At 39.0% G+C, this 27,114-nt stretch overlaps 2 protein-coding genes and 1 pseudogene across 6 annotated transcripts in view; 2 read left to right on the top strand and 1 right to left on the bottom strand.

Annotated features, from left to right (window-relative positions):
• Positions 1–27,114, bottom strand: part of LOC105042658 (uncharacterized) — a 164,823-nt gene that overhangs the window by 88,355 nt on the left and 49,354 nt on the right. For all 5 annotated transcript variants that reach the window (XR_012141048.1, XR_012141049.1, XM_073256804.1 and 2 more), the window contains one exon: positions 12,648–12,776. Coding sequence is in view for 3 of the 5 variants with exons in the window: in XM_073256804.1 (XP_073112905.1) it covers positions 12,648–12,776 (129 nt within the window). In the remaining 2 variants the exon portion in view is untranslated. The remainder of the gene's footprint in view (positions 1–12,647; positions 12,777–27,114) is intronic.
• On the top strand, positions 1,675–8,918 carry LOC140856942 (uncharacterized; annotated as a pseudogene).
• LOC140856941 (uncharacterized) lies at positions 18,732–19,871 on the top strand. Its single transcript, XM_073255146.1, has 2 exons — positions 18,732–19,398; positions 19,484–19,871. Exons 1-2 carry the CDS (start codon positions 18,916–18,918, stop codon positions 19,751–19,753), a joined length of 753 nt encoding a protein of 250 aa, XP_073111247.1. The 5' UTR covers positions 18,732–18,915; the 3' UTR covers positions 19,754–19,871.

Below are 27,114 nucleotides of genomic sequence, written 5' to 3'. Positions count from 1 at the left end.
AATATCTTAGAATTTTGAAGTTGCTGATGTGATCCAACTTCAAAATCTAGAATTTGGAGGAAGCTTGAATGTCACCTTTTTATTTCTATGGAGTTTTAATTTTGATTACTTTTATTGAATGCAAATGGGGATAGTATCTTTTTTAGTTACTTACATGTATAACATGTAATGTCAATTAAATTTTCGTAAATGATATTGATATGAATAATAAAGCCAATGTATTTGAGTAAGCTGTCTGCAAGATGGGTAGGCATGCTTACTCAAGCATAACTAACCTCTTCTAGCAAGCAACCTATTCAACTGATGTACTAGGAAAATGACTTCAATGGATGGACCTATGTAGCCTATAGATAGATGCTGAGAAGCGTAAATCAAGGAGGACAAGGGAAAGAGTTCTTTGTTCTTTTCAGAGACACAGAAAAGAGAGTAAGAAAGAGAACAGGAGGAAAATCCTGACAGGAATCTTCCTCATTTCTACTGCATCATACCGTAAGTAACCTTTCCATGTCTTAAACATAAGTTCTGTTTTGTGCCTTTAAAGCTTATGTTTCCTTTTGAATAATCATTTTCAATTTTTAAAATCAGTTACTTAAACTTTTAGTCAATTTCAAGTTTGTATAATGTCTCGAAGTTCTAAACTTCAACATTATTTTTTATCTGAGTTTCTTCAAAATTTCAGACTTTACAATTGGCTTCTAAGTTGTAGTTTGGTATTTAAAAATCAATTATTAGCTGCAAGTTTCTTGGCATATGATGAGACAACCCAACCTATCACTAGAAAAATATGTATATACATGGTGCATGCATGGAACCCCAGAAAGTAAACCAGTCTATGGAAATGCAAAGGATTGTCAAATATCATTTTAGGTGACATGCTTCGGAGACTAATTCATAGGACATTTTTAACAAACTTTTGAAATAGTAAGGTTTAAGTACAATAGGATTTATGAAACGTTAATTTTTGAGGACCGACTATGTAACCTATGTATTGGACCTCCTTCCCAACCAACTAAATTGCATGCTTGACCTTTTGGAGCCACATCTGTGACCAACCTAGTGAAGTGGGATCCACCTATGGCTGATCTGCCCTACTCTTTGCCTATACATTGAGGCAAGAAGGGCAAGTAAAGGATCATAGAGTCATAATTATGATTTGCATTTAAATTTTGAGATAAATCAATTCATCAAATCCATTTTAGATCAAAAATTCTTTTAATAGTCTAAGGGCAAGTTTGGCATTGCTTCACGAAAATACTTTTTCAACACTTAAATTGAAAGTGTTCTTTTCCAAAAGGATTGCTGTTTGGTAACAAACTCAAGACTAGACTTTTTAAAGACGAAGTATGAATCATAGCTGCTAAAAATAGCCGCACTTCTAGATGCACATAACCTATGGCTTAACTCCATTCTCCCATATGCCTTCATGCAGTCTCTATTTAATATCCCTCCCATCTCGATGCATGACTCCTCCCTCTCCCCCACCCCTATGCCTTCTCTTCTACCTTTACACCACCAGCTTTCTCATACTTGCATGAAAAGCTAGTCTCTTCTACAAAAAATATTGCTATCTCTTCATCTCTTGAAGATTAGAAAGAACCTGATCATCTCTTCATCGATCCATCTCTTGCTTATTTTCATCTACTAATTTTTTCCAGCATGATCTTGCAAAAGACGATGGGATGCTTCTGTTTCTTTCTCTTTGTTATTTTTGGGGACATTCCCATTGTGTTCTTTATTGCTTGTGTTGATTGTAACAACATATTCTCTATTTTTGGTATGTTTCTTTCTCTTTGCTTCATAAAATTCATAAAGATCTGGCTCATTTGATGAACGATGTTAGCAAACATATATTTTCAATTTGATATTACCAAACAAATGTTTTCTTTCAGAAGCACCTTTTTTATTTAGAAAATGTGATTTTGTAATTTGAGTTTACAGAACACATTTTGTAGTCATAAATTCACTGTACAAAAGGGCTTCTACATAGGTCATAGGTGCTTTCTATAAAGTACATTTTCATACCTTAAAACAGCACCAAGCGTGTCCTACAACCACTAGTTTTCTGAAAATGAGGCTCATATTGAATTTTAGGCTTTATGATTGATTTGGTTTCTAAAGCTGTTTCATATTTTTATGAATTTGACTTGGCTTCTGGTCCTATGCTACCATGAAGTCATGTTTAAGTTTCTACACGAAACCATGAAATTACATTAGTCCCCTAATTGACATTTTGAAATAATGTTTGGCTTCAGACTCTTTTTACAGGAACCTCTTTTACATGCATTGCTTTCTGAAGCTCCCTGAAAAATGTTGTGTCTGATATTTATGAGCCCTTCCAAATACAAGGTAAGCGACCCAACTGAAGAACATGAGTGCACCCCAAGCCAAATGGCATATAGGTGGACTTGCTCGATTTATTGACAAGAAACCTCTGGCTTTGTTGTCTCTGTGGCCTCATCTGGATTAGCAATGAGGATATAAGTGGACCCAGTATAAGTGACCTCATGCAACATTAGTAAGGAAACTCTGGCTTGGTGAGATAAATGGACCAATAGCCAAGTGGTACAAGTGGAACTGAGGATATGAATGTGTCATTTACATCCGCAATGAGGATAATGAGTGGGCTTATCCAAATTACTGGAGAGAATAGAAGTGGCCTCGCTTGCATTTACAATGAGGATTTGAGTGGCCTCAAGAATATAAATGAAAATTTATAAGATGATGTCAAACCATATGAGACATCAAAATTTGATATAAAGTGTGCTTTTAATTGTTTCTTCATTTCTTCCATAATGGTGGATTTTAATTTCTGAATTTTCCTTACCAAAGTTATTCAGTGAACCTTCACTCGAACTTCAAAATATTATGACGTGATCTAATTTGCATTATCTAAACTTGTGATCCAAAGTGCATTAACTGAACTGTTCTTCACAATCATGTATTTTCACTCATTTAGTGATAATATGATTTATGTTATGACCTAAAACTTATGTTTTCCAACAATCAACAGAATATTAAATTGTTGACCATGACAACATGTCCTTTGCATAAATTTTTCAGTGATTAGTGAGCCTTAGTGGACCTATTTGAGGAGATGGACTTGATATCTCAAAGCTGACGTTCGGATCTAGTGATTGTCGAAGCAACATCAAGAAAGTGGCCTTCACCATTGTATTGATATCATCTAAGGAATAATATTGTGTATTATAGGATATGTTCAAGTCGTAAAGTGCATCTTGTCTTACATGTTTTGTTATATTGTAACAACCTGAACCAAGATAGCAGATGCCTAAGCTGAGTTACTAAACCTCGGGGAGCCTAAGAAACCTAATCCTTCTTTAACATGCATTGCATGACATTTCATTGCATAACATGACATGAACATGCATTAAACTTTTAATTAGATTAATGATAATCAGGTAGGGTCCACATAGGGTTGTGATTGAAGAATGAGATGAAATGTGAGTGGTATTAGTGGGAATGAAGGAGAATTAGTGATTAGTATATGAGCATAGTACAAAGTCGATTAAAAGAGAGACATTACAAAGTATGCACAGCAAAATGTTGGTGAGAATTCATGTGAAAGTGCATGTGTGCATGAGTGGCAATTTTGCAAAATTGTGTTAGTAGGAAGGGCAAAATGGTCAAAGTACCAAAGTTGCCACATGTCAACACCTCCCCTCATCTCTTCCTTTCTATTTTGGTGTCTTCTCCTCCTCGTGCCATGCAGCAGCTTGCTGCCACTTATCACCCAAAACAGCCCACCACCTCCATTCATTCTTCCTTCCATTTGTTTCACTTCTACTTTAGAACAAAAGAGAGAAAGAGAGAGAAACTAAGACTAAGAGAGAGAGAAGCCAAAGAAAAGAGGAAATTTAATAGCCAAAAACATCAGAGCAAGGAATGCCGTACCAGGCCGAACCGCCCGATACGGGGCATACCGAACCAGACCGACGGCCAGCCGATTCGGTTCAGCCATTTTCCCTAGAAAATAGCTCCAAACCGCACCGAACCAGGCGGTTCGGCACGATTCGGTGCCATACTGCCCAAAGTCGAGCGGTATGGCTCAGTACGGTTTGGTTCGGCATTGAACCAAACCGTATCGACATTCTTCACATGGGGGGAGTCGAGGGGTGTGGGGTGGGGTATGGGCTGTCTTTTAGTGACAGCCCAGGTGGGTTGTCTGAGAGACCCGAGAGTCTGAGAAGAACTCCTAAGCTTGCCTGAGACTCTCACGAGACGCCGAAAAAAATAGAAAAAGAGGAAAAAAATCCATTAAATTGCAGCACTGGTTCGAAAAGATGCTAATTTTTGGCCAGAAATAAGGTAATATATTATTCTTTTAGTAAATATTTTATTTTTTATATTTTTGTTGTTAAGAAAGAGATAAGAATGAAGAAGTATGAAAATAAGAAGAAATCATGCCAAAATTTTATGATTTTGGTATGATTTGATCCTATGTGATAGATCTTTGAAAGATCTACATGATGACATTAAAATCATTAATTTTTATTAATTATATATTTTTAAATATTTATATATATTTATTCATAAAAAATATTAAAAAAATAAATTCAAAAAAATAAAAAATCAGAGTTTCAGAATCATATTTAGAATGATTCAAGCTACTTAAATCTAACCTCGAATTTTTTTAAAGTTTTTGAATTTAAAAAATATTTTTATAATTATTTAAATAATAAAAAAATATTATCAAATAAAAATACGTAAAAATATTATATTTTAGTTATTTCAAAAATATTATTTGAAGCATATAACATATTTTTTTTATATTTATAAGTTTTAAAATTATTATTGAAATTTTTTTAAATTTATATATAATATTTTTTTAATAATTATTAAACTGTCGTATTTTGTTATACTTGTAGAAATGAGTAAGAAGAAAGATTCAGAGCGTGACATTGGTTGGGATTATGACGAGATGCTCTCAGCTCGACATCATTAGAGCTGCAAATGGTGCAACACAGAGTTCAAGGGAGGAGAGGTGACTAGGTTGAAATAGCACTTGGCTGGTGGTTATCCTGATGTGTCCATGTGTCGGAAATACCCACAGGAGGACCGACAGTTGATGAAGAAGCACTTCGCTGATTCGAAAGCAGCAACGGAAAGGGTAAAGCAGAAGAGGATGGAAGTGGACCGTCGAGCTGCAGAGCCACCTTATCACTCTATAGAGTCAGAGGAGGCTTCCGCTTCAGATGATGAGGCACAGATTGAGGCTTCCATTCAGACGAGCTTGGCTGATCAGTAACGACAGGAGGAGATGGTTAGGTATAAAGAGCGATTTAGACCATCATGCTACAAATCGGGGTCTGGATCAGCGCGACCGATGGGGGAGAATTCGAGTTCAGGAGGACTAACTTAGTCAGAGAGTTTGGTGGTAGAGGGAGCAGACACAGTATATCATCTTTGTTGGGATCTTTTGGCAGTACGAGGTGGTCATCCAGAGATATTCCAGCAGGAGCCACCATCCATGATTTGGATCCACATACTTTTTCTAACAAGGATTCAAAGCAGCAGAGGATTGATACTATGGTGAAAAAAGATAAGAAGAAGGATATGTGGTAAGCTATTGGATCATGGTTTTATTTCAGCCATATTCCAGCAAATGCAGCAGGCAATCCTTACTATCGATGTGTCATTTCAGCCATAAAGATTGCCGGCCAGGGTGTAGATCCGTTAGGACCTAAGGACATCTATGATCAGCTTCTTAACAGTAATAAGGAGGATCTGCAAAGATGGATTGCTTCTTACAAGAATGAATAGCCTACATACGGACTGACAGTGATGTGTGATAGTTGGACCGATCCTACTAGACGGAGCATCATTAATTTTTTGACATACTGTGATGGAAAAATATTTTTTCACAAATCAATTGATGCATCAGATAAGATGCACGATGCCACATATATCCTTGGTCTGATGGAGGAGGTGATTGATTCAGTGGATAAGCAGTATATCATGCAGGTCATCACAGATAATGGACCATAATATAAGGCTGCCGGAGAGTTGTTGATGGAGCAACGACCGCAGATATACTGGATCCCATATGTTGCACATTGTATTGATCTTATATTGATGAATATTGGAAAGATTCGTAGGGTGCAACAGGTAGTGGAGATTGCCCAGACTATTACTAGATTCATCTAAAATCACATGATCTGTCATTTCAGCCATAGAGACTGCCAGCCAAGGTGTAGATCCGCCAAAACTTAAGGACATCTATGATCAGCTTCTTGACAGTAATAAGGAGGATATGCAAAGATGGATTGCTTCTTACAAGAATAAATGGCCTACATACGGACTGACATTGATGTGTAATGGTTGAACCAATCCTACTAGATGGAGTATCATTAATTTTTTGACATACTGTGATGGAAAAATATTTTTTCATAAATCAATTGATGCATCAGATAAGATGCACGATGCCATATATATCTTTGGTCTGATAGAGGAGGTGATTGATTCAGTGGGTAAGCAGTATGTCATGCAGGTCATCACAAATAATGGACCACAATATAAGGCTGCCGGAGAGTTGCTGATGGAGCAGCGACCACAGATATACTGGACCCCATGTGTTGCACATTGCATTGATCTTATATTGATGAATATTGAGAAGATTCGTAGGGTGCAGCAAGTAGTGGAGATTGTCCAAACTATTACTAGATTCATCTAAAATCACACATAGGTTCTTTCATTGATGCGAACATATACTAAGGGGAAGATCTTAAGACTAGATATCACATGATTTGCTACCAACTACATAGCACTTGATAATCTTCTTCAGAAGAAAGCAGCCTTACGTCAGATGTTTGTCAGTACCAAGTGGCAGGAGAGTAGATATGCGAGGACCGGCACTGATGAAAGTCATATGGAGAACTTGGTGATGAGTCAGTCATTCTGACAGTAGGCTAAGAAGGTAGTGAAGGCTATTAAGCCATTATATGAGGTGCTTCACACCGTGGATAGTAAAAGATATCCCTAAATGGGCTTCTTATATTACATGATAGAAAGGGCAAAGAAACAGATCCGTGAAAATTATCCGAAGCATGCTCAAAAACTCATTAACATCATTGAGTGCCGTTGGGACTATCAGATGGATAGATATTTGCATCTAGCCGGTAAGTATAGATTCAAAAATATTTTTAAATATTTTTTTATATTTATAAAAATATACTTAATCAATTATGAAATTTATCTACAGCTTATTATTTGAATCCGAGATTTTAGTATACCATTCTTGAGATAGATATGGATAATGAGCTTCTTGCTGCTCTTCGTAATATGATATATAAGATGGTGCTCGATCCAGAAATTGTATCATTGTGTCTGCAAGAGGTATGCTAGTTTAAAACAGATGTAATTATTCAACTGAATTCGATCTGTACTCAATGATATATTTATAAATTTAATAAATATATTTTTTTACAGACGAAACAGTTGAGAGAGGGATCAAATAGCTTTGGAGTCCCATCAGCTGTCATAAGCAAAAAACAGATGAATCCAGATAAATTACATATCAATAATAAGCAGCATAGATTGACATCAAATGTCTAATAATATCATAAAATTTAATATGTAATTTTACTTTTGCAGCTGAATGGTGGATTCATTTTGGAATGTCTGCAGAATATTTGAAAGGTGTGGCTATCTGTATTCTTTCCCAGATGGTCTCTGCTAGTGGCTATAAGCGCAATTGATCAACTTTCGTCCTTATCTACAGCAAACAGAGAAATCGTCTGACACAAAAATGCCTCAATGATCTTGTATATATTCACTATAATTTGAGGTTGAGACTAAAATATATTCAGAAGAAAGTACAACTAAAGTACATTAATCCGACACTAAATGATTATGCTGACGAGGACGACGATCCGATCATCGAATGGCTTGCAGGTCAGCAGCAGGAGCCAGAGCTTGATGAGTCGGGGTCTCCTCCACGACCAACCAGTGTGGTAGCTAGGAAGATCAGGGTGGATCCAAGGCAATGGACAGAAAGAAATATTCCACATAAGGTTCCAGCTGATCAGCCACAGCTTGAGGGGATACAGGGGACTCATTCATCACATGACTCGATGTCCGATACATCCTCGTAGAGATTTAAGCGATAGATGTTTAGACGAGGTCAGCAGTCAGCAAGAAGACATCCATCCTTCCAATCACAGAGAGGCACAAGGGAGAAAAAAAAGATAGTTGCACGTGCACCATTCTCGAGAGTACAGGAGCTATCTGACTCAGATTCGAAGATCAGAAAGAGTGATGATGATGCTGATAGTAGTAGTCATGGATCTGATGATCAGAAAGGAACTGGAGGACAGGAGACCACTGCTTATGAGACACAGCCGCAGGGTGATATTCGATTCATTGATGAGTCCCAGTTTACACATGTCACACAAGATAGGAACCATGATGGATGAGTCGATAGAGACTGTGGGGAGCCGATTTCATATAGACGACGGGCTCTTAGAGGTCGTCTAGCACACGATGCAGCTGCAGACGATCTTGCACGTGGAGTAGGATCCATGGATGTATCTGAATCATCCTCGCATTATGGATCCTATTATCCACAGCCATCTTATGATCCATATGGATATGGTGCATCCAAGGCATCGTCTTCTAGTGGTTACTATCCTATACAGTCTGGAGCATCTTACGAATCAAATTTTGCTACCGGCATATTCGGATGGACTCCTCCACAGTCATACCATCATCCCGAGGATGTTTCTCGGAGTCAGAGTTTGAGTGAGAGATCTGAGATGTCTTACAATCCAGAAAAGATGCCTGATGGGATAAATATTCAGGAGTACAGTACATTTTGATTAGAGGGTTGGACTGATGTTCCTCCAGATTATGTCAATGATCCAGATATCTACGAGCGTCATAGATACTCGACGAGATATTAAATGTAGAGCAAATCTTGAAGTTAGTATATCATTTTTTGTGCTTTGTACTTTAAAAGTTTAGATAAATTTTAATGCACATTTATATATATTTTTTTTAATTTTAAGATGATATAGTTTTAATATAATATAAATAAATATATATTTAAAATTTTGGATCAAGAGTCTCTATACCACTACCGAACTCAAAAATTGAATCCAAATATGTTAATAATATGCAATATAATATAATTTTAGGATTGTATTTATGAATTAATAACTTGAAGATCCAAAAAAAGAAACAAAAAAAATTTGTACCGATACCGAACCGGTATGCTAAAGTGTACAGTGTGTCGGTACGGTACGGTACTGATACCGTACCATGCCGGTCGGGCACCGGTACGGACTCCGATACCGGTACAACGAACCTTGCACCAGAGATTGAGCTTAGAAATCCTTATTCTTTATGTTGAATTAAAGTTTGAAAGATTGAAAGGGAGTTGCTGCCGGTTTGGAAGAGTAAAATTCTGCTTGTTGCATTTTGGTGGTTTTGGTAAAAAGGGTAAGAATTCCACCCTAAAATCTGTTTTGGTTTGAGTTTTGAGTATTTAATACATGACATAACATCCTTTAGATAGAATTATGTGTTTTAGGCTTAAGAATTTGATGAATAAGCTGCTGCCTCATGAATAAGTTGCTGCCATATGAGCAAGCTGCTGAAAATTCCAGATTTTGTCTCAGTTTTTCTTGATTCCAAGATAAGGCAGCATATAGATATGTGTGTATATGATTGTGTGTGTGTGAATTAGATTCCTAAACCTAGTTAAACATGTATACATGTGAAGAAGTCAAGACAATGCAGAATGGTGTATGTGTATGTGATTGCCATGTGGTGTTTGAGCAAAAGAGTGATTGTGCCGTGTGTTTTGTGGCTGAACAAGGAGTTGGTTCATAATTAGATTAAGCTAAGTGTTAAGAGAACTGAATAGCTATAAGAAAGATGAATGAAAAGTAGAAATATGGTGTTAAATTGTGCTAGTGCCGTGAGGAAGAATTCAAGAGACAATTGCGAGAATAGTTAGGGACTAGTGATGGATGAATGGTTAGATTGAAGGAGGGTCAAGTCAAGTGGAAATGAAAAATTAGAATCAAAAGTGAATAAGCATGAAATATCTTATGCATTCTGGCATCCATGCATCATATAGCGCATTGCATTGACACGTGCACTTACAAATGCACAGGAGAAGAAAATAACACTAGAGAAGTTTCGGAGAATCAAGCACCAAGGAGGTGCGGTAGCTGGCCTAACTGGTAAGTGGTTTTCTTTCTAGCTTCGGTGTTTTCTATTTATATGAGAACTGTGAAAATGCTTGGTTTTAAAATAAGAAATCAGATTTGGTTTTATACCGTATTTTCTATACAAAGCATGGAAACAGGATGTGATGAATGTTTGAGGTTATGTTATAAATGTATATGGATGTGTATGTATATTTGGTTTGGAAAAGTGTTTTGAGCAAGTTCACCACCACCCGGCAATCTATTGGGCAATCATGTGTCAAGGCTGCCTATGGGGATTATCAACCCATAGTGTGAGCCACCCATGGTAGTACTACAAGAATCAAAAGCCCGGTAGGGCAAAGCACAAATGCTACGCATCAAGGCTGCCCATGGGAGTGGTGCCCTATGGTGTGAGCCGCCCGTAGCCAGAATAGTGCCCAATGGATCAGATAATCAGAGAAGCGAAGTCTACGTGCACATCTGACCAGCAAAGAAGAGCCAGAAACCCTTTTTGCTTCCTTGACTAGCTCGATAAAAAATGGTTTTAGCTAGTGCTTGGTATAAGCAGGCTCAACGGGTGTACGTGGTGGTTGTTTTCCAGAAAGGTAAAGAATGAGATTTGCAGGTTTTGAGCAAAATGGTTTAATATGGTTTATGTTATATTAAAAGAAAGATATAATACGTTTGAGTGATGTGAATGCAGAATTTTACTTATGGGAAGTTTAAAAAGGTACGTGGTACTTTTTGATAGGATAAACATAGAAATTGCTTTACTACATCATTTCATTCTTACTTATAGTAATAATGTTTGAAAGGTTTTAAAAAAAAAATTGTGAAAGAAGTATGTTTTCCATGTGTGTTTTGAGCCTGAAACCATCTATTTCCTTAGTTGTTAGATAGAATGACCATTCACTGGGACATAAGTCTCATCACTCCACTTATTTTTGCAGGTTTGAGGTATACTAGAGCATGCTAGAGGATCATAATGCATCATCAGCATTCAGCACTAGTTGAGGTTGGGCCACTTTAGCTCGGAGAAGTACTTTTGGGATTGTCAACATGTATAGAGTGTTGCATGTACCTTGTAAAGACTTAATGTATCATACTTGGAAGTTGAATATAAGATGTTCTGAATGATATTGAGCAAAGTGTTATGCATGTCTGTGAGATAAAGAAGATTATAGGTTTTTTCTACGGATTGAAATATAATGATCTGAATTACAGCAAGCTATGCCAGACGACTAGGGTTTACTAGTAGCTTGTGATCCCAGGCACAAGCAGTAAAATTCTGCTCGGTTGTCATACCCTTGCTCGGTCTAGGGGGAGGGGTGTGCAATATATATTATTGGACGATTGGATCATATGGTTTATTCTGACAATATTAGATTCCAATGAAGTTTAATCAGTCATCATGGTCACATGTAAAATATAATATCAGACTCAAAGATACATGTAGACCCCTAGTCTTGCAGTATGTGAATAGACTCATTTTAATTATCAATGATAATATAAATAAACCCCTGATTAGACAGCATATGTGGCTCATCTAATTATCTAAATTACTAATGATGATATGATTGGACCTCTGGCAAACTAGTATTACAAGACCTCAAAGATATTCATGGCCACATCTTCTCTAACAATGAGGATATATGCGGTGTCATCTGGTTTGAACTCTTCTCAAAGTTAAATATTCTGATAATTTCCCAGTATCTCATTTGTTGACAAAATATTTGATAAAAAAATATTTCAAAGAACCAGAACTTGAGTTTCTAATATAAATTTGTCATCTTTTACATTTTAAATGTCATTTGTTTTCATTGGACTTTTAAAATTCCTATATCCATGTTTAAATCAATGATCTGTGTAACTTACTTTATCTATCATACAATCTTTTTAGAGCGATTGGTTGTGGATATAGTGGATCCTTTCAAAAAGAAAGAAAAGTCAATGTTTCAAAGTTGCTTTAGGATCAACTGACTATTGAAGCAATCAGGCGACATGGGCAACATGGTAGTCCATGGTTTATTACCTTTCTTAAAGGTATAGTTCAAGTGAAATAGGATATAGTTTACTAAAACTTTGTAATATTCTTAGTTGTTTCTCTGTTTAAACATATGGTTTGTGAAGAATGCTGTCACGTATTTGATTATCTACCTATGTCACACCTCAGGACCTGAATAATTTGAGTCTCGAAGCATAACATATTGAATCAGAAACATACTCGATTATGATATGGCCAAGCAAATTTGGTTATTTCCTGCTACATAGATTTTGACTTATATGTACTGATAGTAATAACCAACAGTTGCTAATGCACTATGCATCAGAATCGTTACAAAATAGTCAAGAGAAGTTCAATTTCTCTAAATAATACCATCATACAGATGTGATGGAAAAGGAATTAATTATGTTCTGGCTAAATTCATAGAGTAGAACACAGAACTGAACATTGCAGAAAGGTAACAAACTTACGGCTAGAACAAGAAAGGGAATCACTTCCATTATAATTAGTGTTGACTTAACTCCAATGGCACTAAAGAATCCAATTGATCCAAGAACAGAAAGCATAACAAGGACAACTCCTGACAGGCCGAGTAATACCTGGAATACAGCATATCAATTAGCCAAACATGCATACAAGATAAAAGGACATGATAACAAAACATCAAGTAGAAACTGTTTATTATGGCAAAGAATGTAAGTTCATAACAAAAAATTACATTACTGTGGCTGTTTCCATTTCCATAGGGAAGATTTTTATGCAAAAGGCATTCTCAAACAACTTAGCCTTAGAACATGACCTCTACCAATGTTCAAGCTTAAGATGAAGATATTGCTTCACTAATGCAAGCTTGGTTCATGCAACATTTGTTTTGCCCATAGAAAGTAACCATATTGCTCGGTCCAGGAGCAGCTATAACATGTAGACCAAACAGAGACATGACAAATGATAAGATTATAATCCTTATGTATAAAATGAAGCCAACATGTGTCAACAAACAGTACAGTGTTGCACATAATGCTAACCATAATCAACACCAGAATGTCATAAGAGTCAAACCACATTAAGCCAACCAAATCTAGGAAGGAAAGCATGCATGGAGTTGCAGATAGTACAAATCATAAACAACAACAGCATGTCAGAAGGGTCATACACCACACTATGCCAACCAAATGTAAGAAGGAAAGCATGAGTGAAGTATCTATGAGTGCCATCCCAGTTCACAAAGGACCAACCTTAAATAACAGGGATAAGTACCTATCCGTACTAGTATGCCTCCATAGGATGAAAATGTAAAATCCAATACTAGTATATGGTGAATAGGTGTGAACTGACATAGTAAGTATAATGATCATTTTGCATTATCATACGATGCCTCTATAGCTGTCCTTCTATGTATTGACTAGTATACATTAGTATGCATTGGTAGTCATATTCTTTTTTCCAACTAACCATGCAAATATCAACATGGAAATACACGAAATATTTGAGTAAAGTAGGCAACTGGCAAAATCGTATACTTACATGGCGCTCCAGTCATTTGAATATTAAGAAGATAAATAGGTCATTGCCTCATCCCTTGTTTAAAAATGAAACAGGAGTGATCCCCTCTCAGCCTCTCTCCCCCTCCCTCTCCCTCTCTTCCACTCTCTTCCTCTCTCCTCTCTCTCCTCCTCCCTCTCCAACTCTCCTTGTGACAGTATACCCTGAAATGGCACAATACAAACCCAAACTATGCCAATACGGTCATTGGTCAGTACCCCATCCGGTACCGATCCAACGAACCTTGGTTGAACACCTCTCTCACTCACACTCCCTCCCTCTCCTCCCTCTCTCTTTTCCTCCCTCTCCTTCTCCCTCTCCCTCTCCCCCTTCCTCTCTCTCTTGTTTCCTCCCTCTCCCTTTCCTCTCTTCCTCCCTCCCCTACTCCCTCTCCCTTTTTTGATATACCACAGTACAGCACAGTATAGACCTATACCATACTGAACTGATCTCCGGCCGGTACAAACCTCGGTACCGATTCGGCATACCTTGCACACATGTTGTAGAATTATCATGAATTTTGAAATTTGATATCTGCGATCAAATATTTGAATAGAAGTATAATTTTGAATATGAAAATTATTTTGCAAACTTTACCATGGTAAAAATGTATAATCTCATCATGTGGGTACAAACTTTGGAAACAATAAATTATTTCATTATATGGATTTGTTGAGTTAAATTTGTTTAGTACTTACCTAATCCTGCTACTTAACATGACAATGTCAAGCTTATTGTCCTTGCTTTCCTTGACTTAAGGATTTACAAGATAAGATCTCTTGGGAGTGCAAATGGAGGCAATGCCGACACCACAGTTTAAAATAGATCCATTTACAGTATATCAAAGTTACTTGAGAACATGGTATCAAACCGGGCCAAACCATCTTGTTCACCTTATATCGAGTCGTACTAGCACGAGGCAGGTTAGTTCAGCCATTTTTCTTGAGAAGCACCCAAAACTTCTCCGAATCGCTCGATTCGGCCCATTTTTTTGAAAAACACCCACAACTGCTCTAAACCAAGTAGTTGGAGTAGTAACAAGTCAAACTACCCAATTTGTGGTGGCTTAGCCCTCATCACTCTTATTTGAGTGATGGAAGGCCTGATAAGGCTCAGGAAGCCTTCTCAAGCTGTTCTTTCTCCCATTTCTCTCAAACTCATCCCCCCCCCCTCAAGCCAAAAACAACGAGAAATTGACCTCAAAAGCTAGATTCAAGGACCTCTATTCCTTTTTTTTTCAACATAAGATATTTGCAAAATTAGAAAAACAATGGAAGATCATGCCAAAATTTTCGATTTTGGCATGATTTTATGATATGTTATAGATCATGAATGATCTACACAATAACACTAAAATCATTAATTTTTATTAAGTATATAATTTTTAAACTAAATTATATTTTTGGATTAAAAATATTTTAAAAAATAAAATTCAAAAAATAACTATAAAACTAGAATATTGTTTAGGGGCGGTCAAGCTACTCTCAACTTAAATTTGATAAAGATTTATGGAAGTTTTGATGCGTCATGTGCATAGAGGCCTTGGCCCAAGTTTCAATAAATTTGAGAATAAGTAGCTTTTGGTACATGCCTAAGGGCACAAAAAAAATATATATAGCATTAATGGTAGGGTTCTATATGGATCTGAGCTCAAATTAATTTTTTAAATTTTTTAGATTTAAAAATATTTCTAATTTAAAATAATAAAAGTATAAAATTAACACAAAATTTAGTACTACATATTAGATAATTTAGAAATATTTTTTGAAGTACAAAACATATTTTTCTGAATTTATGATATTTAAAATTATTTTCTAATTGAAAATTTTAAAAATTAGGATAATTATGAAAAATTAGAACTATGTATTATATAATTCATAAGTATTTACTGAAGTAGAGAATATTTTTCTTAGGATAACGATATTTTATTAATTTTTTATAGTTACTAAACTTATGCGCTCGATAAACCTACAGAAATCGATCTATCGAAGAAAAAGAACCCAGAGCATGACATTGGTTGGGATCATGGGCAAATACACTTGGGTCGGCACCACTGAAAATACAATTGGTGCAACACAATTTAAGATAGAAAAGATAACTAGGTTGAAGCAGTGCTTGATTGGTAGTTACCTTTCATGAATACCCATGGGATGTCCGGGAGCTGATGAAGAAGCACTTTGAGAATTTTAGAGTTGTGAAGGAAAGAATTTTGAAGGAGAATGTGAAGGTGACCACCAAGCCATAAAGCCACCTTTCTATCACTCCAAAGACTCAAAGGAGGTCTTTGCTCTAGATGACAAGGAGGCATAAATCCAAGCTACCATTCAAACAAGCCTGGATGATCAGTGGCAGCTGAGTAAGGTGGCCAAGCATAGGGCTCGATTGGGATGTCACACTATAACTCTGGATTAGGTTTTCCAACCAACCGGGGGGAGTTTGAGTTCAGAAGAACCTCCTTAGTTAGAGAAGCCATCAATAGAGATGGTGGCCATATTGCACCTATAACAGGGTCTTTTTGTAGTAGGAAGTGCTCCAGAGAGATTCCACTAGAAGCAACCATCCATAACTTGGATCCACATGCCTTCCCCAGCAAAGATTCAAATTTCAAAGCAATAGAGGATTGATAGAATGTTGAAAAAAGATAAGAAGGATATGTAGTAAGTATTGGATCTTTGTTTCACTTCAATCACATCCTACTGATATGGCATGCAGCACATATAATTGCTTTACCATTTCATCTATAGAGGTTACCCGCCTAAGTGTAGATCCTCCGGAACCAAAGGATATAGACAATGAGCTTCTTGATAGCAACAAAGATGAGCTATAGAAATGGATTGCATCCTATCAAAGCGAGTGGCCCACATATAGAGTGATAGCGATATGTGATGGTTGGACCGATCCTATCAAGAGAAGCAACAACTTCCTGACAGACTGTGATAAGAAAATATTTTTCTAGAAGTCGGTTGACACTTTGGATCAGATGCACAATGCCATGTACATCCTTAGATTAATAGAGAAGGTGATTAATCAAGTAGGAGAGCAAATGTCATAAAGCTCATCACTGATAATAGACCATAATAAAAGGCTATAGGGGAGATCTTGATGGAGCAGTGACCGCATATTTTCTAAATCTCATGTGTTGCACATTATATCAATCTCATGTTGATAGATATTGGGAGGCTTTGTAGGGTGCAGCAAGCAGTGGAGTCAACCTAGACTATCAGTAGATTCATCTACAACCATGCATGGATCCTGTCAATGATGCAAAGATACACATGGAGAGAGATCTTGAGATCAAGTGTCATATGGTTCGTTATGAACTACATAGCACTAGATAACCTCCTTGACAAGAAAGAAGGCAGGCCTCGTCAAATGTTTGTCAGTGCCGACTGGTAGGAGAGTAGATATGCAAGGGCTAGAACTAAAAGGAGTACTACTAAAAACTTAATGACGAGGAAGACATTCTAGCAGTGGATTGAGAAAGTAGTAAAGGTTATCTGTTACAGGACAGAATATTAGCCATTCAAGCCATGTTGAAGATAGTGATGAGCTGGCACCACCAAGACCATTGAGGGTATATTTCCGCAGAAGGAAAGGCAATTGTGATGATGGGTAGAATCAATCAAGGAAATAATTGACAGAATCAATCAAGAGAATTATGGAATTGATAGCTAAATAAAGAATGGAAGACAATTTCTAGTTTCCAAAGGAGGAGCAATTTAGAGACTATAAATATCTATAATGATTTAGTAGTAGGGTATCACCTTCATTTCTTTTAGTCTCTGCCATAGGCTGGCCAGTGTTACTGGTTCGGGAGAATTTTCTCCTTGGTTGTTCCCCTTGTTCTTCCATTACTATTATTCGTATTAGCTCTCCTTATCAATAAAGCCATCCATTTTACTCTAACAAAAGAGGTCCGACCTGCCATTCCAGCATCACCTTCAACTGTTCATGCCCAGGACTCGTATGGAGGCTCGAGTAGAGTTGTTAGAGAAATCGATGGCATCGCTCGCTGCTCAATTGGAGTTGCAGCGTTCCAGTTTGCAGTCCGAAATTGCCCAAACTTGTACATAGCTCCAATAGATAATTGACGACCGCCTTGCTCGTATGGAGGAGATGATTGCGGGCATGGCCGCTTTTGGGAAAGGTAAGGCCGTTATTACAGAACCTGCTACCGCCGCCCCAATATCTTCTTTGTCCACATCAACAGGCACTGCTTCTTCGGCACGGCTCACAGAGGAGGTAACATCGGGCTTACCTCAGAAGGTGGAAATTCCAAGCTTCGATTGAGGGAACCCTATCGGTTGGATTGCGCGTGTCGAGAAATACTTTGAATTGCACAGCACCCCCGAGGCACAAAAGGTATCCCTAGTGATGATCTATATGGAGGCCTCCGCCCTCCATTGGGTTCATTGGCTCCACTTGAGCAACCCCACCATGTCTTGGCAAATGTTAGCTTCGGAATTGATTGAAAGGTATGATGGTTGGCAGTCCAAAAACCCGTATGAGTGATTGGCGGCTGTGCGTCAACGGTCCGATGTTGATTCTTACATTGACGAGTTTATCAAGCTTGCCGCACAGGTGCCCGGGATGAGCAAACTCCAATCTCTTGGCTACTTCATGATGGTCCACATGAGGAGATTCGGGCTAGAGTGCGGACTCTTGAGCCATTCAACATTAACCGAGCCATGCAACTCGCTCGTAACATTGAGGCCGAATTGCAGGTGACCACCCAACCCAGAAGTTTCCGCAATTTTGGTCCGTGCCCTGTTGGCAGTAGTGCTACCCATGCCAAAGCTGAGAATTGGAGGCCACAGCATTTGTCGTGGACGCCGTCTCAGTCGGGACAGCACACAGGAGGCAGCAATAATGCAGCCAGCTGCAGATAAACCAACAGAACATGCTCCGTAGTGATTTTCAGCACTACCAAAGGGGCCCATGCCCAGTTCGACACCTTCCCAAATCAGGGGCAAGGGTACCCTAAAGATGACTCACCAGGAGTACTTGGACTTGTGCGCGAAAGGGCTGTATTTCCACTGGAAACAACCCTATCATCACCTGCGCGAATGCCCTAACAAGGAGCTCCGGGCCATCATTGTCGGCAAAGATGATGATCATATTGGCATTGAGGATTTTGATGCTTTAGTTATGGAAGAGTCGGAACCATAGGATGGAGTGCCAGACACCCAATTGACAATGTTAGATCTGCCTTTATATTCTGTGGGTGGGATTTTTGGTCCCCACACTATGAAATTGCATGGGGTGGTGGCAGGTAACGAGGTGATTATTCTTATTGATAGTGGAGCTTCCCATAATTTTGTCTCCAGTGCTCTTGTGCAGCATTTGCAGCTTCCCACTAGCGCCACACATACTTTCGGAGTATGCCTTGGAGATGGACACCGAGTAACCTCTTCTGGCATGTGCAAGCACCTACAGATTCAGTTGGGACCTTGCGACATTCATGCAGACTACTTTGTTTTCTATTTGGGTGGTGTGGACCTTATCCTCGAGGTCGCTTGGCTCGCCACATTGGGAGATATTAAATTCAATTGGAGCAAGATGACTATGGGCTTTGGTTGGAACGGCCAAACTCAAGGGAGACCTATCCCTTTGCCGTACTTCAGTGGGCTTGTGGTCATTCTGGCGCACTACCAAGGTGGACCTTTGGGCAATTTTGTGGCATATCACACCTCCAACAGATACGGACACCGATGAGGCAGATTTGATAGCTGCAGAACAGCTTGCACTACAGAAGCTCCAGTAGGAATTTGGTGAGGTGTTTGGCGAACCGACCGGACTACCGCCCCAGAGATCTTCAGACCATAGAATTGAGCTACAACCTGGAGCTGGACCAGTCTCGGTTCATCCTTATAGGTACGGGCATGTCCAAAAAGACGAGATTGAGTGCCTGGTAACTGAGATGCTGACGGCAGGGATTATACAGCATAGTTCGAGCCCATATTCTAGCCCTATCCTCGTTCAGAAGAAAGATGGCAGTTGGCGATGCTACATGGACTATAGGGAGCCGAATTGAGCAACTATTCCTGATAAGTACCCGATCCCGGCAATACAAGAAATGTTAGATGAATTGGCTGGCGCACGTTATTTCTCCAAGATTGATCTGCACACGAGATACCATCAAATTAGGGTGATACCATCTGACATCCACCATACAGCATTCCGCACCCATAGTGGCCATTAAGAATTTTTGATCATGCCTTTTGACCTTGCCAATGCCCCAGCAACATTCCAGGTTACCATGAATGATATCTTCCGATCGTATCTCTGCAAATTTGTCTTAGTATTTTTTAATGACATCTTGGTTTATAGTGCCAGTTGGCACGAGCAATTGAGACATCTACGTTGTGTGTTACAGGTCTTGAAAGACAACAAATTCAAAGCCAATATGAAAAAGTGCCAGTTGGGCCGACGATCAGTGGAGTATCTGGGCCATATTATCTCAACTACCGGTGTAGCCATGGATCCGACAAAGATTTTTGCTGTCATGCATTGGCCTCGCCCAACTTCCGTTTGGACAGTTCGAAGATTTCTTGGCCTCACAGGCCATTATAGGAGGTTCATCAAGCACTATGGGATGATTGCTCGACCCCTCACCACCCTACTGAAGAAGGATGTCCGAGACTCATTCACTTGGCCTCCCAAGGCACAGCAAGCATTCGAGACCTTACAGCAGGCATTGATTTCGGCATCGATGCTTGTTATGCTAGATTTCTCTAAAGAATTTGTCATGGAATGCGATGTGTCGGGTACTGGTGTTGGCACGATGTTGATGTAGGAAGGTCGGCCAGTTGCCTTTTTCAGTAAAGCCCTATCACCTCGCTCTCTGTCCAAGTCTACATACAAGGAGTTGTTGGTTTTGGTCATGGCTATGCAACACTGGCATCCTTACCTAATCGGCCAGTGTTTTGCGGTACGCACAGATCACAAAAAACCTGAAGCATCTCTTTTAGAAGATTGTCACCCCGATGCAACAGAATTGGGTAGTCAAACTCTTGGGCTATGAATTCGATGTGGTTTACAAGCTTGGACCGACCAACAATGCAGCAGATTCACTTTCCCGGAGGGAGGACGATGGGGAATTGCAGGCCATCAGCAGACCCTTTTGGTTGGATCTTTCCACCTTGCATGATGAAGTCCAACGAGATCCCGAGTTGCAAGCTATTGTGTCACAGCTTCAGCAGTCGCCTAAGGCTCATCCACCTTATAGTTTGGTACAAGAGCGGCTATTCTTTCGTGGGAGACTCGTTATTCCCACCAACTCATGGATTCCTAAGCTGATCACTAAGTTTCACTCCATTCCATCCGACAGACATTCAAGTGCTTACAGGACATATCGCCGCATGGCAGTGAATTTATATTGGAAAGGAATGATGCGGACGGTCAAGAATTTTGTGGCTTCCTGTTTGGTTTGCCAACATATGAAGTATGAGGCTACTTCTCCGACGGGCCTTCGGCAACCTTTGCCAATTCCTACAGCCATCTGAGAGGATGTGTCCATGGACTTTATCACCCGTCTTCCAAAATCTCAAGGATTTGAATGCATTTTTGTGGTGGTCGATAGATTCACCAAATATGGTCACTTCTTGGCACTGAGGCATCCTTGCACGGCCCGATGGTTGCTAAGCTTTTTAGCAAAGAGATCATCCATTTGCATGGCATGTTGAAGTCTATCGTGAGTGACCGCGACCCGATTTTCGTGAGTTCCTTTTGGCAGGAGACATTTAAGTTGCTGGGGACCACATTCAAGATGAGCTCGGCTTACCATCCCGAAACTGACGGATAGACGGAGGTGCTAAATCGCAGCTTGGAAACTTATCTCCACTGTTTTGCTTCGGAACAGCCCCGTTCATGGGCCAAATGGTTGCATTGGGCTGAATATTGGTACAACACTTCATTCCACACCTCTGCTAGAGGCGGTATATGGTCGTCCCCCATCGGTGTTGCAACATTTCTTACCTGGGGAATGCCGAGTAGATGCAGTGTCACAGAGCCCTTTGGATCGTGATGAGATCTTAAGGTAGCTTCGGTACAATTTGGAGCACACCCAACAACGGATGGCCAAGACTGTGAACAATCACTAGCACGAAATATCATTTGTGATGGGCGATAAGGTTTTTCTCAAGCTTTGCCCATATCGACAGCAGTCGGTCACCCACCGAGTCCACCCAAAATTGGCTGCACGTTATTACGGTTTGTTTGAAATCATCAAACGAATTGGTGCTGTCGCCTATAAACTTTGCCTACCTACGGATTGTCGGGTGCACCCGGTCTTCCACGTCTCGCAGCTCAAACATGTTGTTGGCAACCATCCAATAGAGACTACGCTACCAGATACTCTTGCGGCTTTTGAGAAACCCCCCTATGAATCGGAAGCCATTTTATCAGATAGGCTTATCGTGCGGGGTGGCCACTCCATTCCACAACTCTTATTGCAATGGAAGGGTCGTTCAGTTGAAGAAGCATCGTGGGTGGACCACGATGAGATTGCCAGCCAATTTCCCTCTTTCAGCTTTGGGGACAAGGCTAGTGTTTCAAAAGGAGGCAATGTTACGGGACAGAATATTAGCCATGCAAGCCATGTTGAAGATAGTGATGAGCTGGCGCCACCAAGACCATTGAGGGTATATTTCTGAAAAAGGAAAGGCAATTGTGATGATGGGCAGAATCAATCAAGGGAATGATTGATAGAATCAATCAAGAGAATTATGGGATTGATGGCTAAATAAAGAGTGGAAGACAATTCTAGTTTCCAAAGGAGAAGCAATTTAGAGACTATAAATACATGTAATGATTTAGTAGCAGGGTATCACCTTCATTTTTTTTAGTCTCTACCATAGGCTGGCCAGTGTTACTGGTTTAGGAGAATTTTCTCCTTGGTTGTTCTGCTTGTTCCTCCATTACTATTATTCGTATTAGCTCTCCTTATCAATAAAGTCATCGATTTTACTCTAACATTATCAAGCTGCTATATAAGGTGCTTTGGGCCATAGACAGTGAAAGATACCTCCAGAGGAGCTTCTTATATCACATTATAGAGAAGGCAAAGAATTAGATGAGGAAGATCCAAAACATGCCTAGTAGTACATCAAGATCATTGAACAATGGTGGGACCACTAGATGGTAGAGACTTGCATCTAGCAAATAAGCAAGAAATCAAGAATTCTCTAAAAATTTGACTACTCTTACGCTATACAATTTTACTTAAATAATTACAAAATTTATCTACAACTTACTACCTAAAGTCGAGCTTCCAGTATATTGTACCTAAGATAGACATGGATGAGCTTCTGACCGTCCTATGTAACATAATATACAAAATGGAGCCCAATCTAGAAGTTGCAGGCTTGCAGCTGTCTGGAAAAGGTAAGTTAGTTTAAGCAATATATTTTTGTTAACTTACCTCTATCTTCAATTAGTAACATATTATAACGAGTATATTTTTCACAACTGAAAACATATAAACGCACGGAAAGCTTTGGAGGCTCAATAGTTGTCATAAGCAAAAGAAAGATAAATCCAAATAGATTAGATATCAACATCGACAACTCTTTATGTTACATAGCTACTAATATGATACAATCTTACATATAATTTTGCTTAATACTTTTGCAGCTGAACGGTGGATTTATTTTAGTTGTTGGCAACAAATCTGAAGTTCTGAATTGAGTTACCATCCAGATCCTCTCCCAGATGGTCTCCTTGAGTGGCTATGAGTGCAACTAATTGACCTTCATCCTCATCTGCAACATACAAAAGAACTGTTTGATATAGAGGTGCCTCAACCAAGGAAGACGGAACCAAAATCGAGACCTATGCCGGCCAGCCAGCAGTATGAGTTGGTACAGGTCCATACCAAACTGGATCGGGACGAAGCAACATCAAAGAGAACGGAACTGGGGACAAGAAAAAAAAAAGAGTAGGAGAGATAGAGAGGGGGGGAGTTAAGCTAAAGTACATGGATCCAACAATAGATACTTTTATTCATAATGATGATGAGTCGATAATCAAATGACTTATGGGCTAGCAGCAAGAGCCGGAGCTTAATGAGCTAAGATCGCCTCCACGACTAGTCAGTTTTGTAGCTAGCGAGGCTAAGATGGATACTCAGCGATGGGCAGATAGTAACATTCGATGTAGGCTTTTAACTGATAGCCATAGCTAGACGGGTCATTAGGGAGTCATTCATCATGTGACTCCATGTCCAAGACATCCTCCTAGAGATTTGACAAAAAGATGCATAGACGAGGCCAACATGCTATCCAATCATCTCAGACAGTAGAACAACATCCATCCCAATATAGCCAACAAGAGAAGAGCATGAGGGAAGGGCAAGCAGCTACTCAATGCAAAGACAAGAAAAGGAAAGATAGTTGCAGCCCCATCCCACACCGCATACCGCATCGATCTCATACCGATATATTATCTCGTACCGTACTGATACTCGATTTGTTATTTAATACCATACCAAACCATGTACTGACACCACCATTCGTCGAACCATCCCGAATCGAACGGTTCCAGACGTTCTGAGCCATACTGGCAGCAAACTGGGATGGTTCGAATGGATAAATCGAAACACCCGATGAGGGAGAGAAAAAGAGAGGAAAACAGAGGAACGGAGAGAGAGAAAGAAGGGGAGGGGAAGAAGGGTTGTCAGAGGTCGGCGGTGGCCCACCGAGGCTGCCAAAAGGCCGCAGCTGGGTATCGCCCGATAGGGCATTTAAACGATATAAAAAGAAAGACAGAAGAAGAAAGACAGCACTGGAGGGATGTGCAGCTAGTGGAGAGGCCATCAGAGGATGCCGGGTAGTCGCTGTGGCCGTCGAACGACGTAATCGATGCCTACGATGCCGCGGGTGTGAAAGAGGGGCGTGCCCTTATTTCATGGTTTTTTCTAAAATCGGGATTACGTTGAAGCCGTCCCATTGCCGACTTCACTTAAAGATTTTTTTTTAAAAAAAATCAGGATTATGTTGAAGCTATCAATGGGTTTGCCGGCTCCACTTAAAAAAAATCTTTAAGTGAAGCCAGCAACGAGACGTAATCCCTGTTTAAAAAAAAAAAAACCTATGAAATAGGGGCGTGCCCCTGTTTCATGCCCGCAGTGCCGCAGGCATCGACTATGCCATTCGACGGCCATGGCGGCTAGCCAATGGCGCTCCGACGGCCTCTCCAGCGGCTTCTCCTCCCTCCTTTTCTTTCTTTCCTCTCCTATCTATCTGTCTCTCTCTTTTCCTACTCCTGGTTCCCTTCTCCCCTGCGTCGGTTCATGCTGATCCAGTACGGACCCATATCGGCTCGTATTACCAACCGACCGGCATGGATATCGGTTCCAGCTTCCTTGACTGACACTGTTATCTAGTCCTAAGATGGTGAACCTTGATAATGCTGCTAGAGTGATGGATTGATGCGCCTCTTGATTATGCAAATGATCCAGATATTTATAAGCAACATCAGCACTCGACAAAATTATAGATCTCGATATGTATACTTTAAATACATGCAATTAATTGAATAATTTTATGTTTTGTATCATTATAGATCTCTTTTAATTTAAAGCCAATGGCACATTGATGTAGAAAGATCACTCAAAAATATTAATAAGGATGATTTAATATGTTACAGTTAAATCATCCTTACAGATCATGAAACCTTTCACAAATCTACCACCACCACCATTAGATTCAACCTTTCAAGGCCTAGGATCCACATAGGGCATCTTTTTGTTTTATTCTCATAATGTCATGTTAACATAGAAAGGTCGCTAAAAAACATCGAAAAGCATCATTAATGGTGTACCGGAGTGATAGAAACATCAAATTACATCAACAAACATCAAATTGGACTTAAAATTATTCAAGAACTGAAAAAAAAATTAGAGATCTTGAGATCCAAAAAAATTGAAAAAACCAAAAAAAATGGCATGACGGTTTAGAACCGGCACACCTTGTTGTACCCTATATTGGTACGATATTGAACCAATAACATACCAAGCTGATAGCCAACTGGCATGGATCCCAGTACCAATTCGATGAACCTTGCTTGAGAACTATGTATAAATGAGTACTTTGTCATGCTTCCGATCTGAGATCACGAGCTAAGGGTAGTGACAATCGCGCATACTCATGGAGAACTCTCCCTACAAGCATGCAAAGCATCTTCTCATGATATCATAGAGCAAACAATGGAATAAATTCAATTAACAAATCCATATTTAAATAACAAAAAATCCAAACTTTAGTATCTCATAAAATCCAACAACTTTCTAGAGATCATACATCAAACTTTAGGGAACCCTAATCTAGAACGAAGAAAGATCAAACTTTGCTTCTAATCACTCTCTTAAAACACATTCCTATGTGATATTAGCTCTCAAGATGTATAAAAAAAGTAAAAATATGGAATAATAAACTCGACAGTCTAATAAGCAATAAATATTTTAGCTAAATAATTCTAGCAATAATAGTATACTAAAAATAAGTATATAAGGTACATTAATTCAAAAATTCAATTCAAAATGTACAGCACTAATCAAAATAAGAAATTCAATTTTTTTAAAATTCAAATTCCAATCATAACTCAATTTTCTTTCAAAACATCACGTTCATCTCAACGGCCATGAACTAAATCAAAGTATCACTGCATAACCCTCAATGGCAAGGAATCAACATACCAGGGCACAACCCCCACTAGTAGGGTATTAAACTACTAGCATTTAACTGCCTCACTGGTAAGGTATTGAATCACTAGCACATAAGCCCCACCATTAGAGTATCGAAATATCAGCATTTAATTGCCCTACCGGCATGGTGTCAAAAAACCCAACATTTATTGCCCCACTAGTGGGTATCGAAGCACCAGCATTTAACCCCCACTGGCAGAGTTCAATACATAATCAGACTACGAGTCAAAATCCATCTCAACCCAAGCACATTTTCAAAGACATATTTCATATTCCAAATCAAAAAGTTCATAAACCATGCGATATCGAAATCAATCAGCATAATCCATATCAAATTCAATCTATTCGATCATAAATCATTTAACATTTCAGAAAAGAGCATACTCAATAATTCAAAATGCCATGCATCGAATTCATAAATCATAAATAATTCGATACATAAAATATTTATAATTTGTCAATAAATCTAGAAAAAGTGAAGTACTACTTATCTCATATGTACTCCGATAAATCCAAATAATTCTAGATTTTTTTTCAAAATCTTCAATTAATAGATCATATTACAAATTCCACTACTGCATATCTTGTGAAAACTACATCCTTTTACAGGATCAAGTCCAATAATTAGAAAGGATATAGACAATTAACAAAGATAGGATTGATGAATAATCGCATCCAATAGTCTAAACCGG

The sequence above is a fragment of the Elaeis guineensis genome, chromosome 4 (genome assembly GCF_000442705.2).
Source record: "Elaeis guineensis isolate ETL-2024a chromosome 4, EG11, whole genome shotgun sequence".
Lineage (NCBI taxonomy): Eukaryota > Viridiplantae > Streptophyta > Magnoliopsida > Arecales > Arecaceae > Elaeis > Elaeis guineensis.
This window is presented reverse-complemented; position numbering and strand designations above follow the sequence as displayed.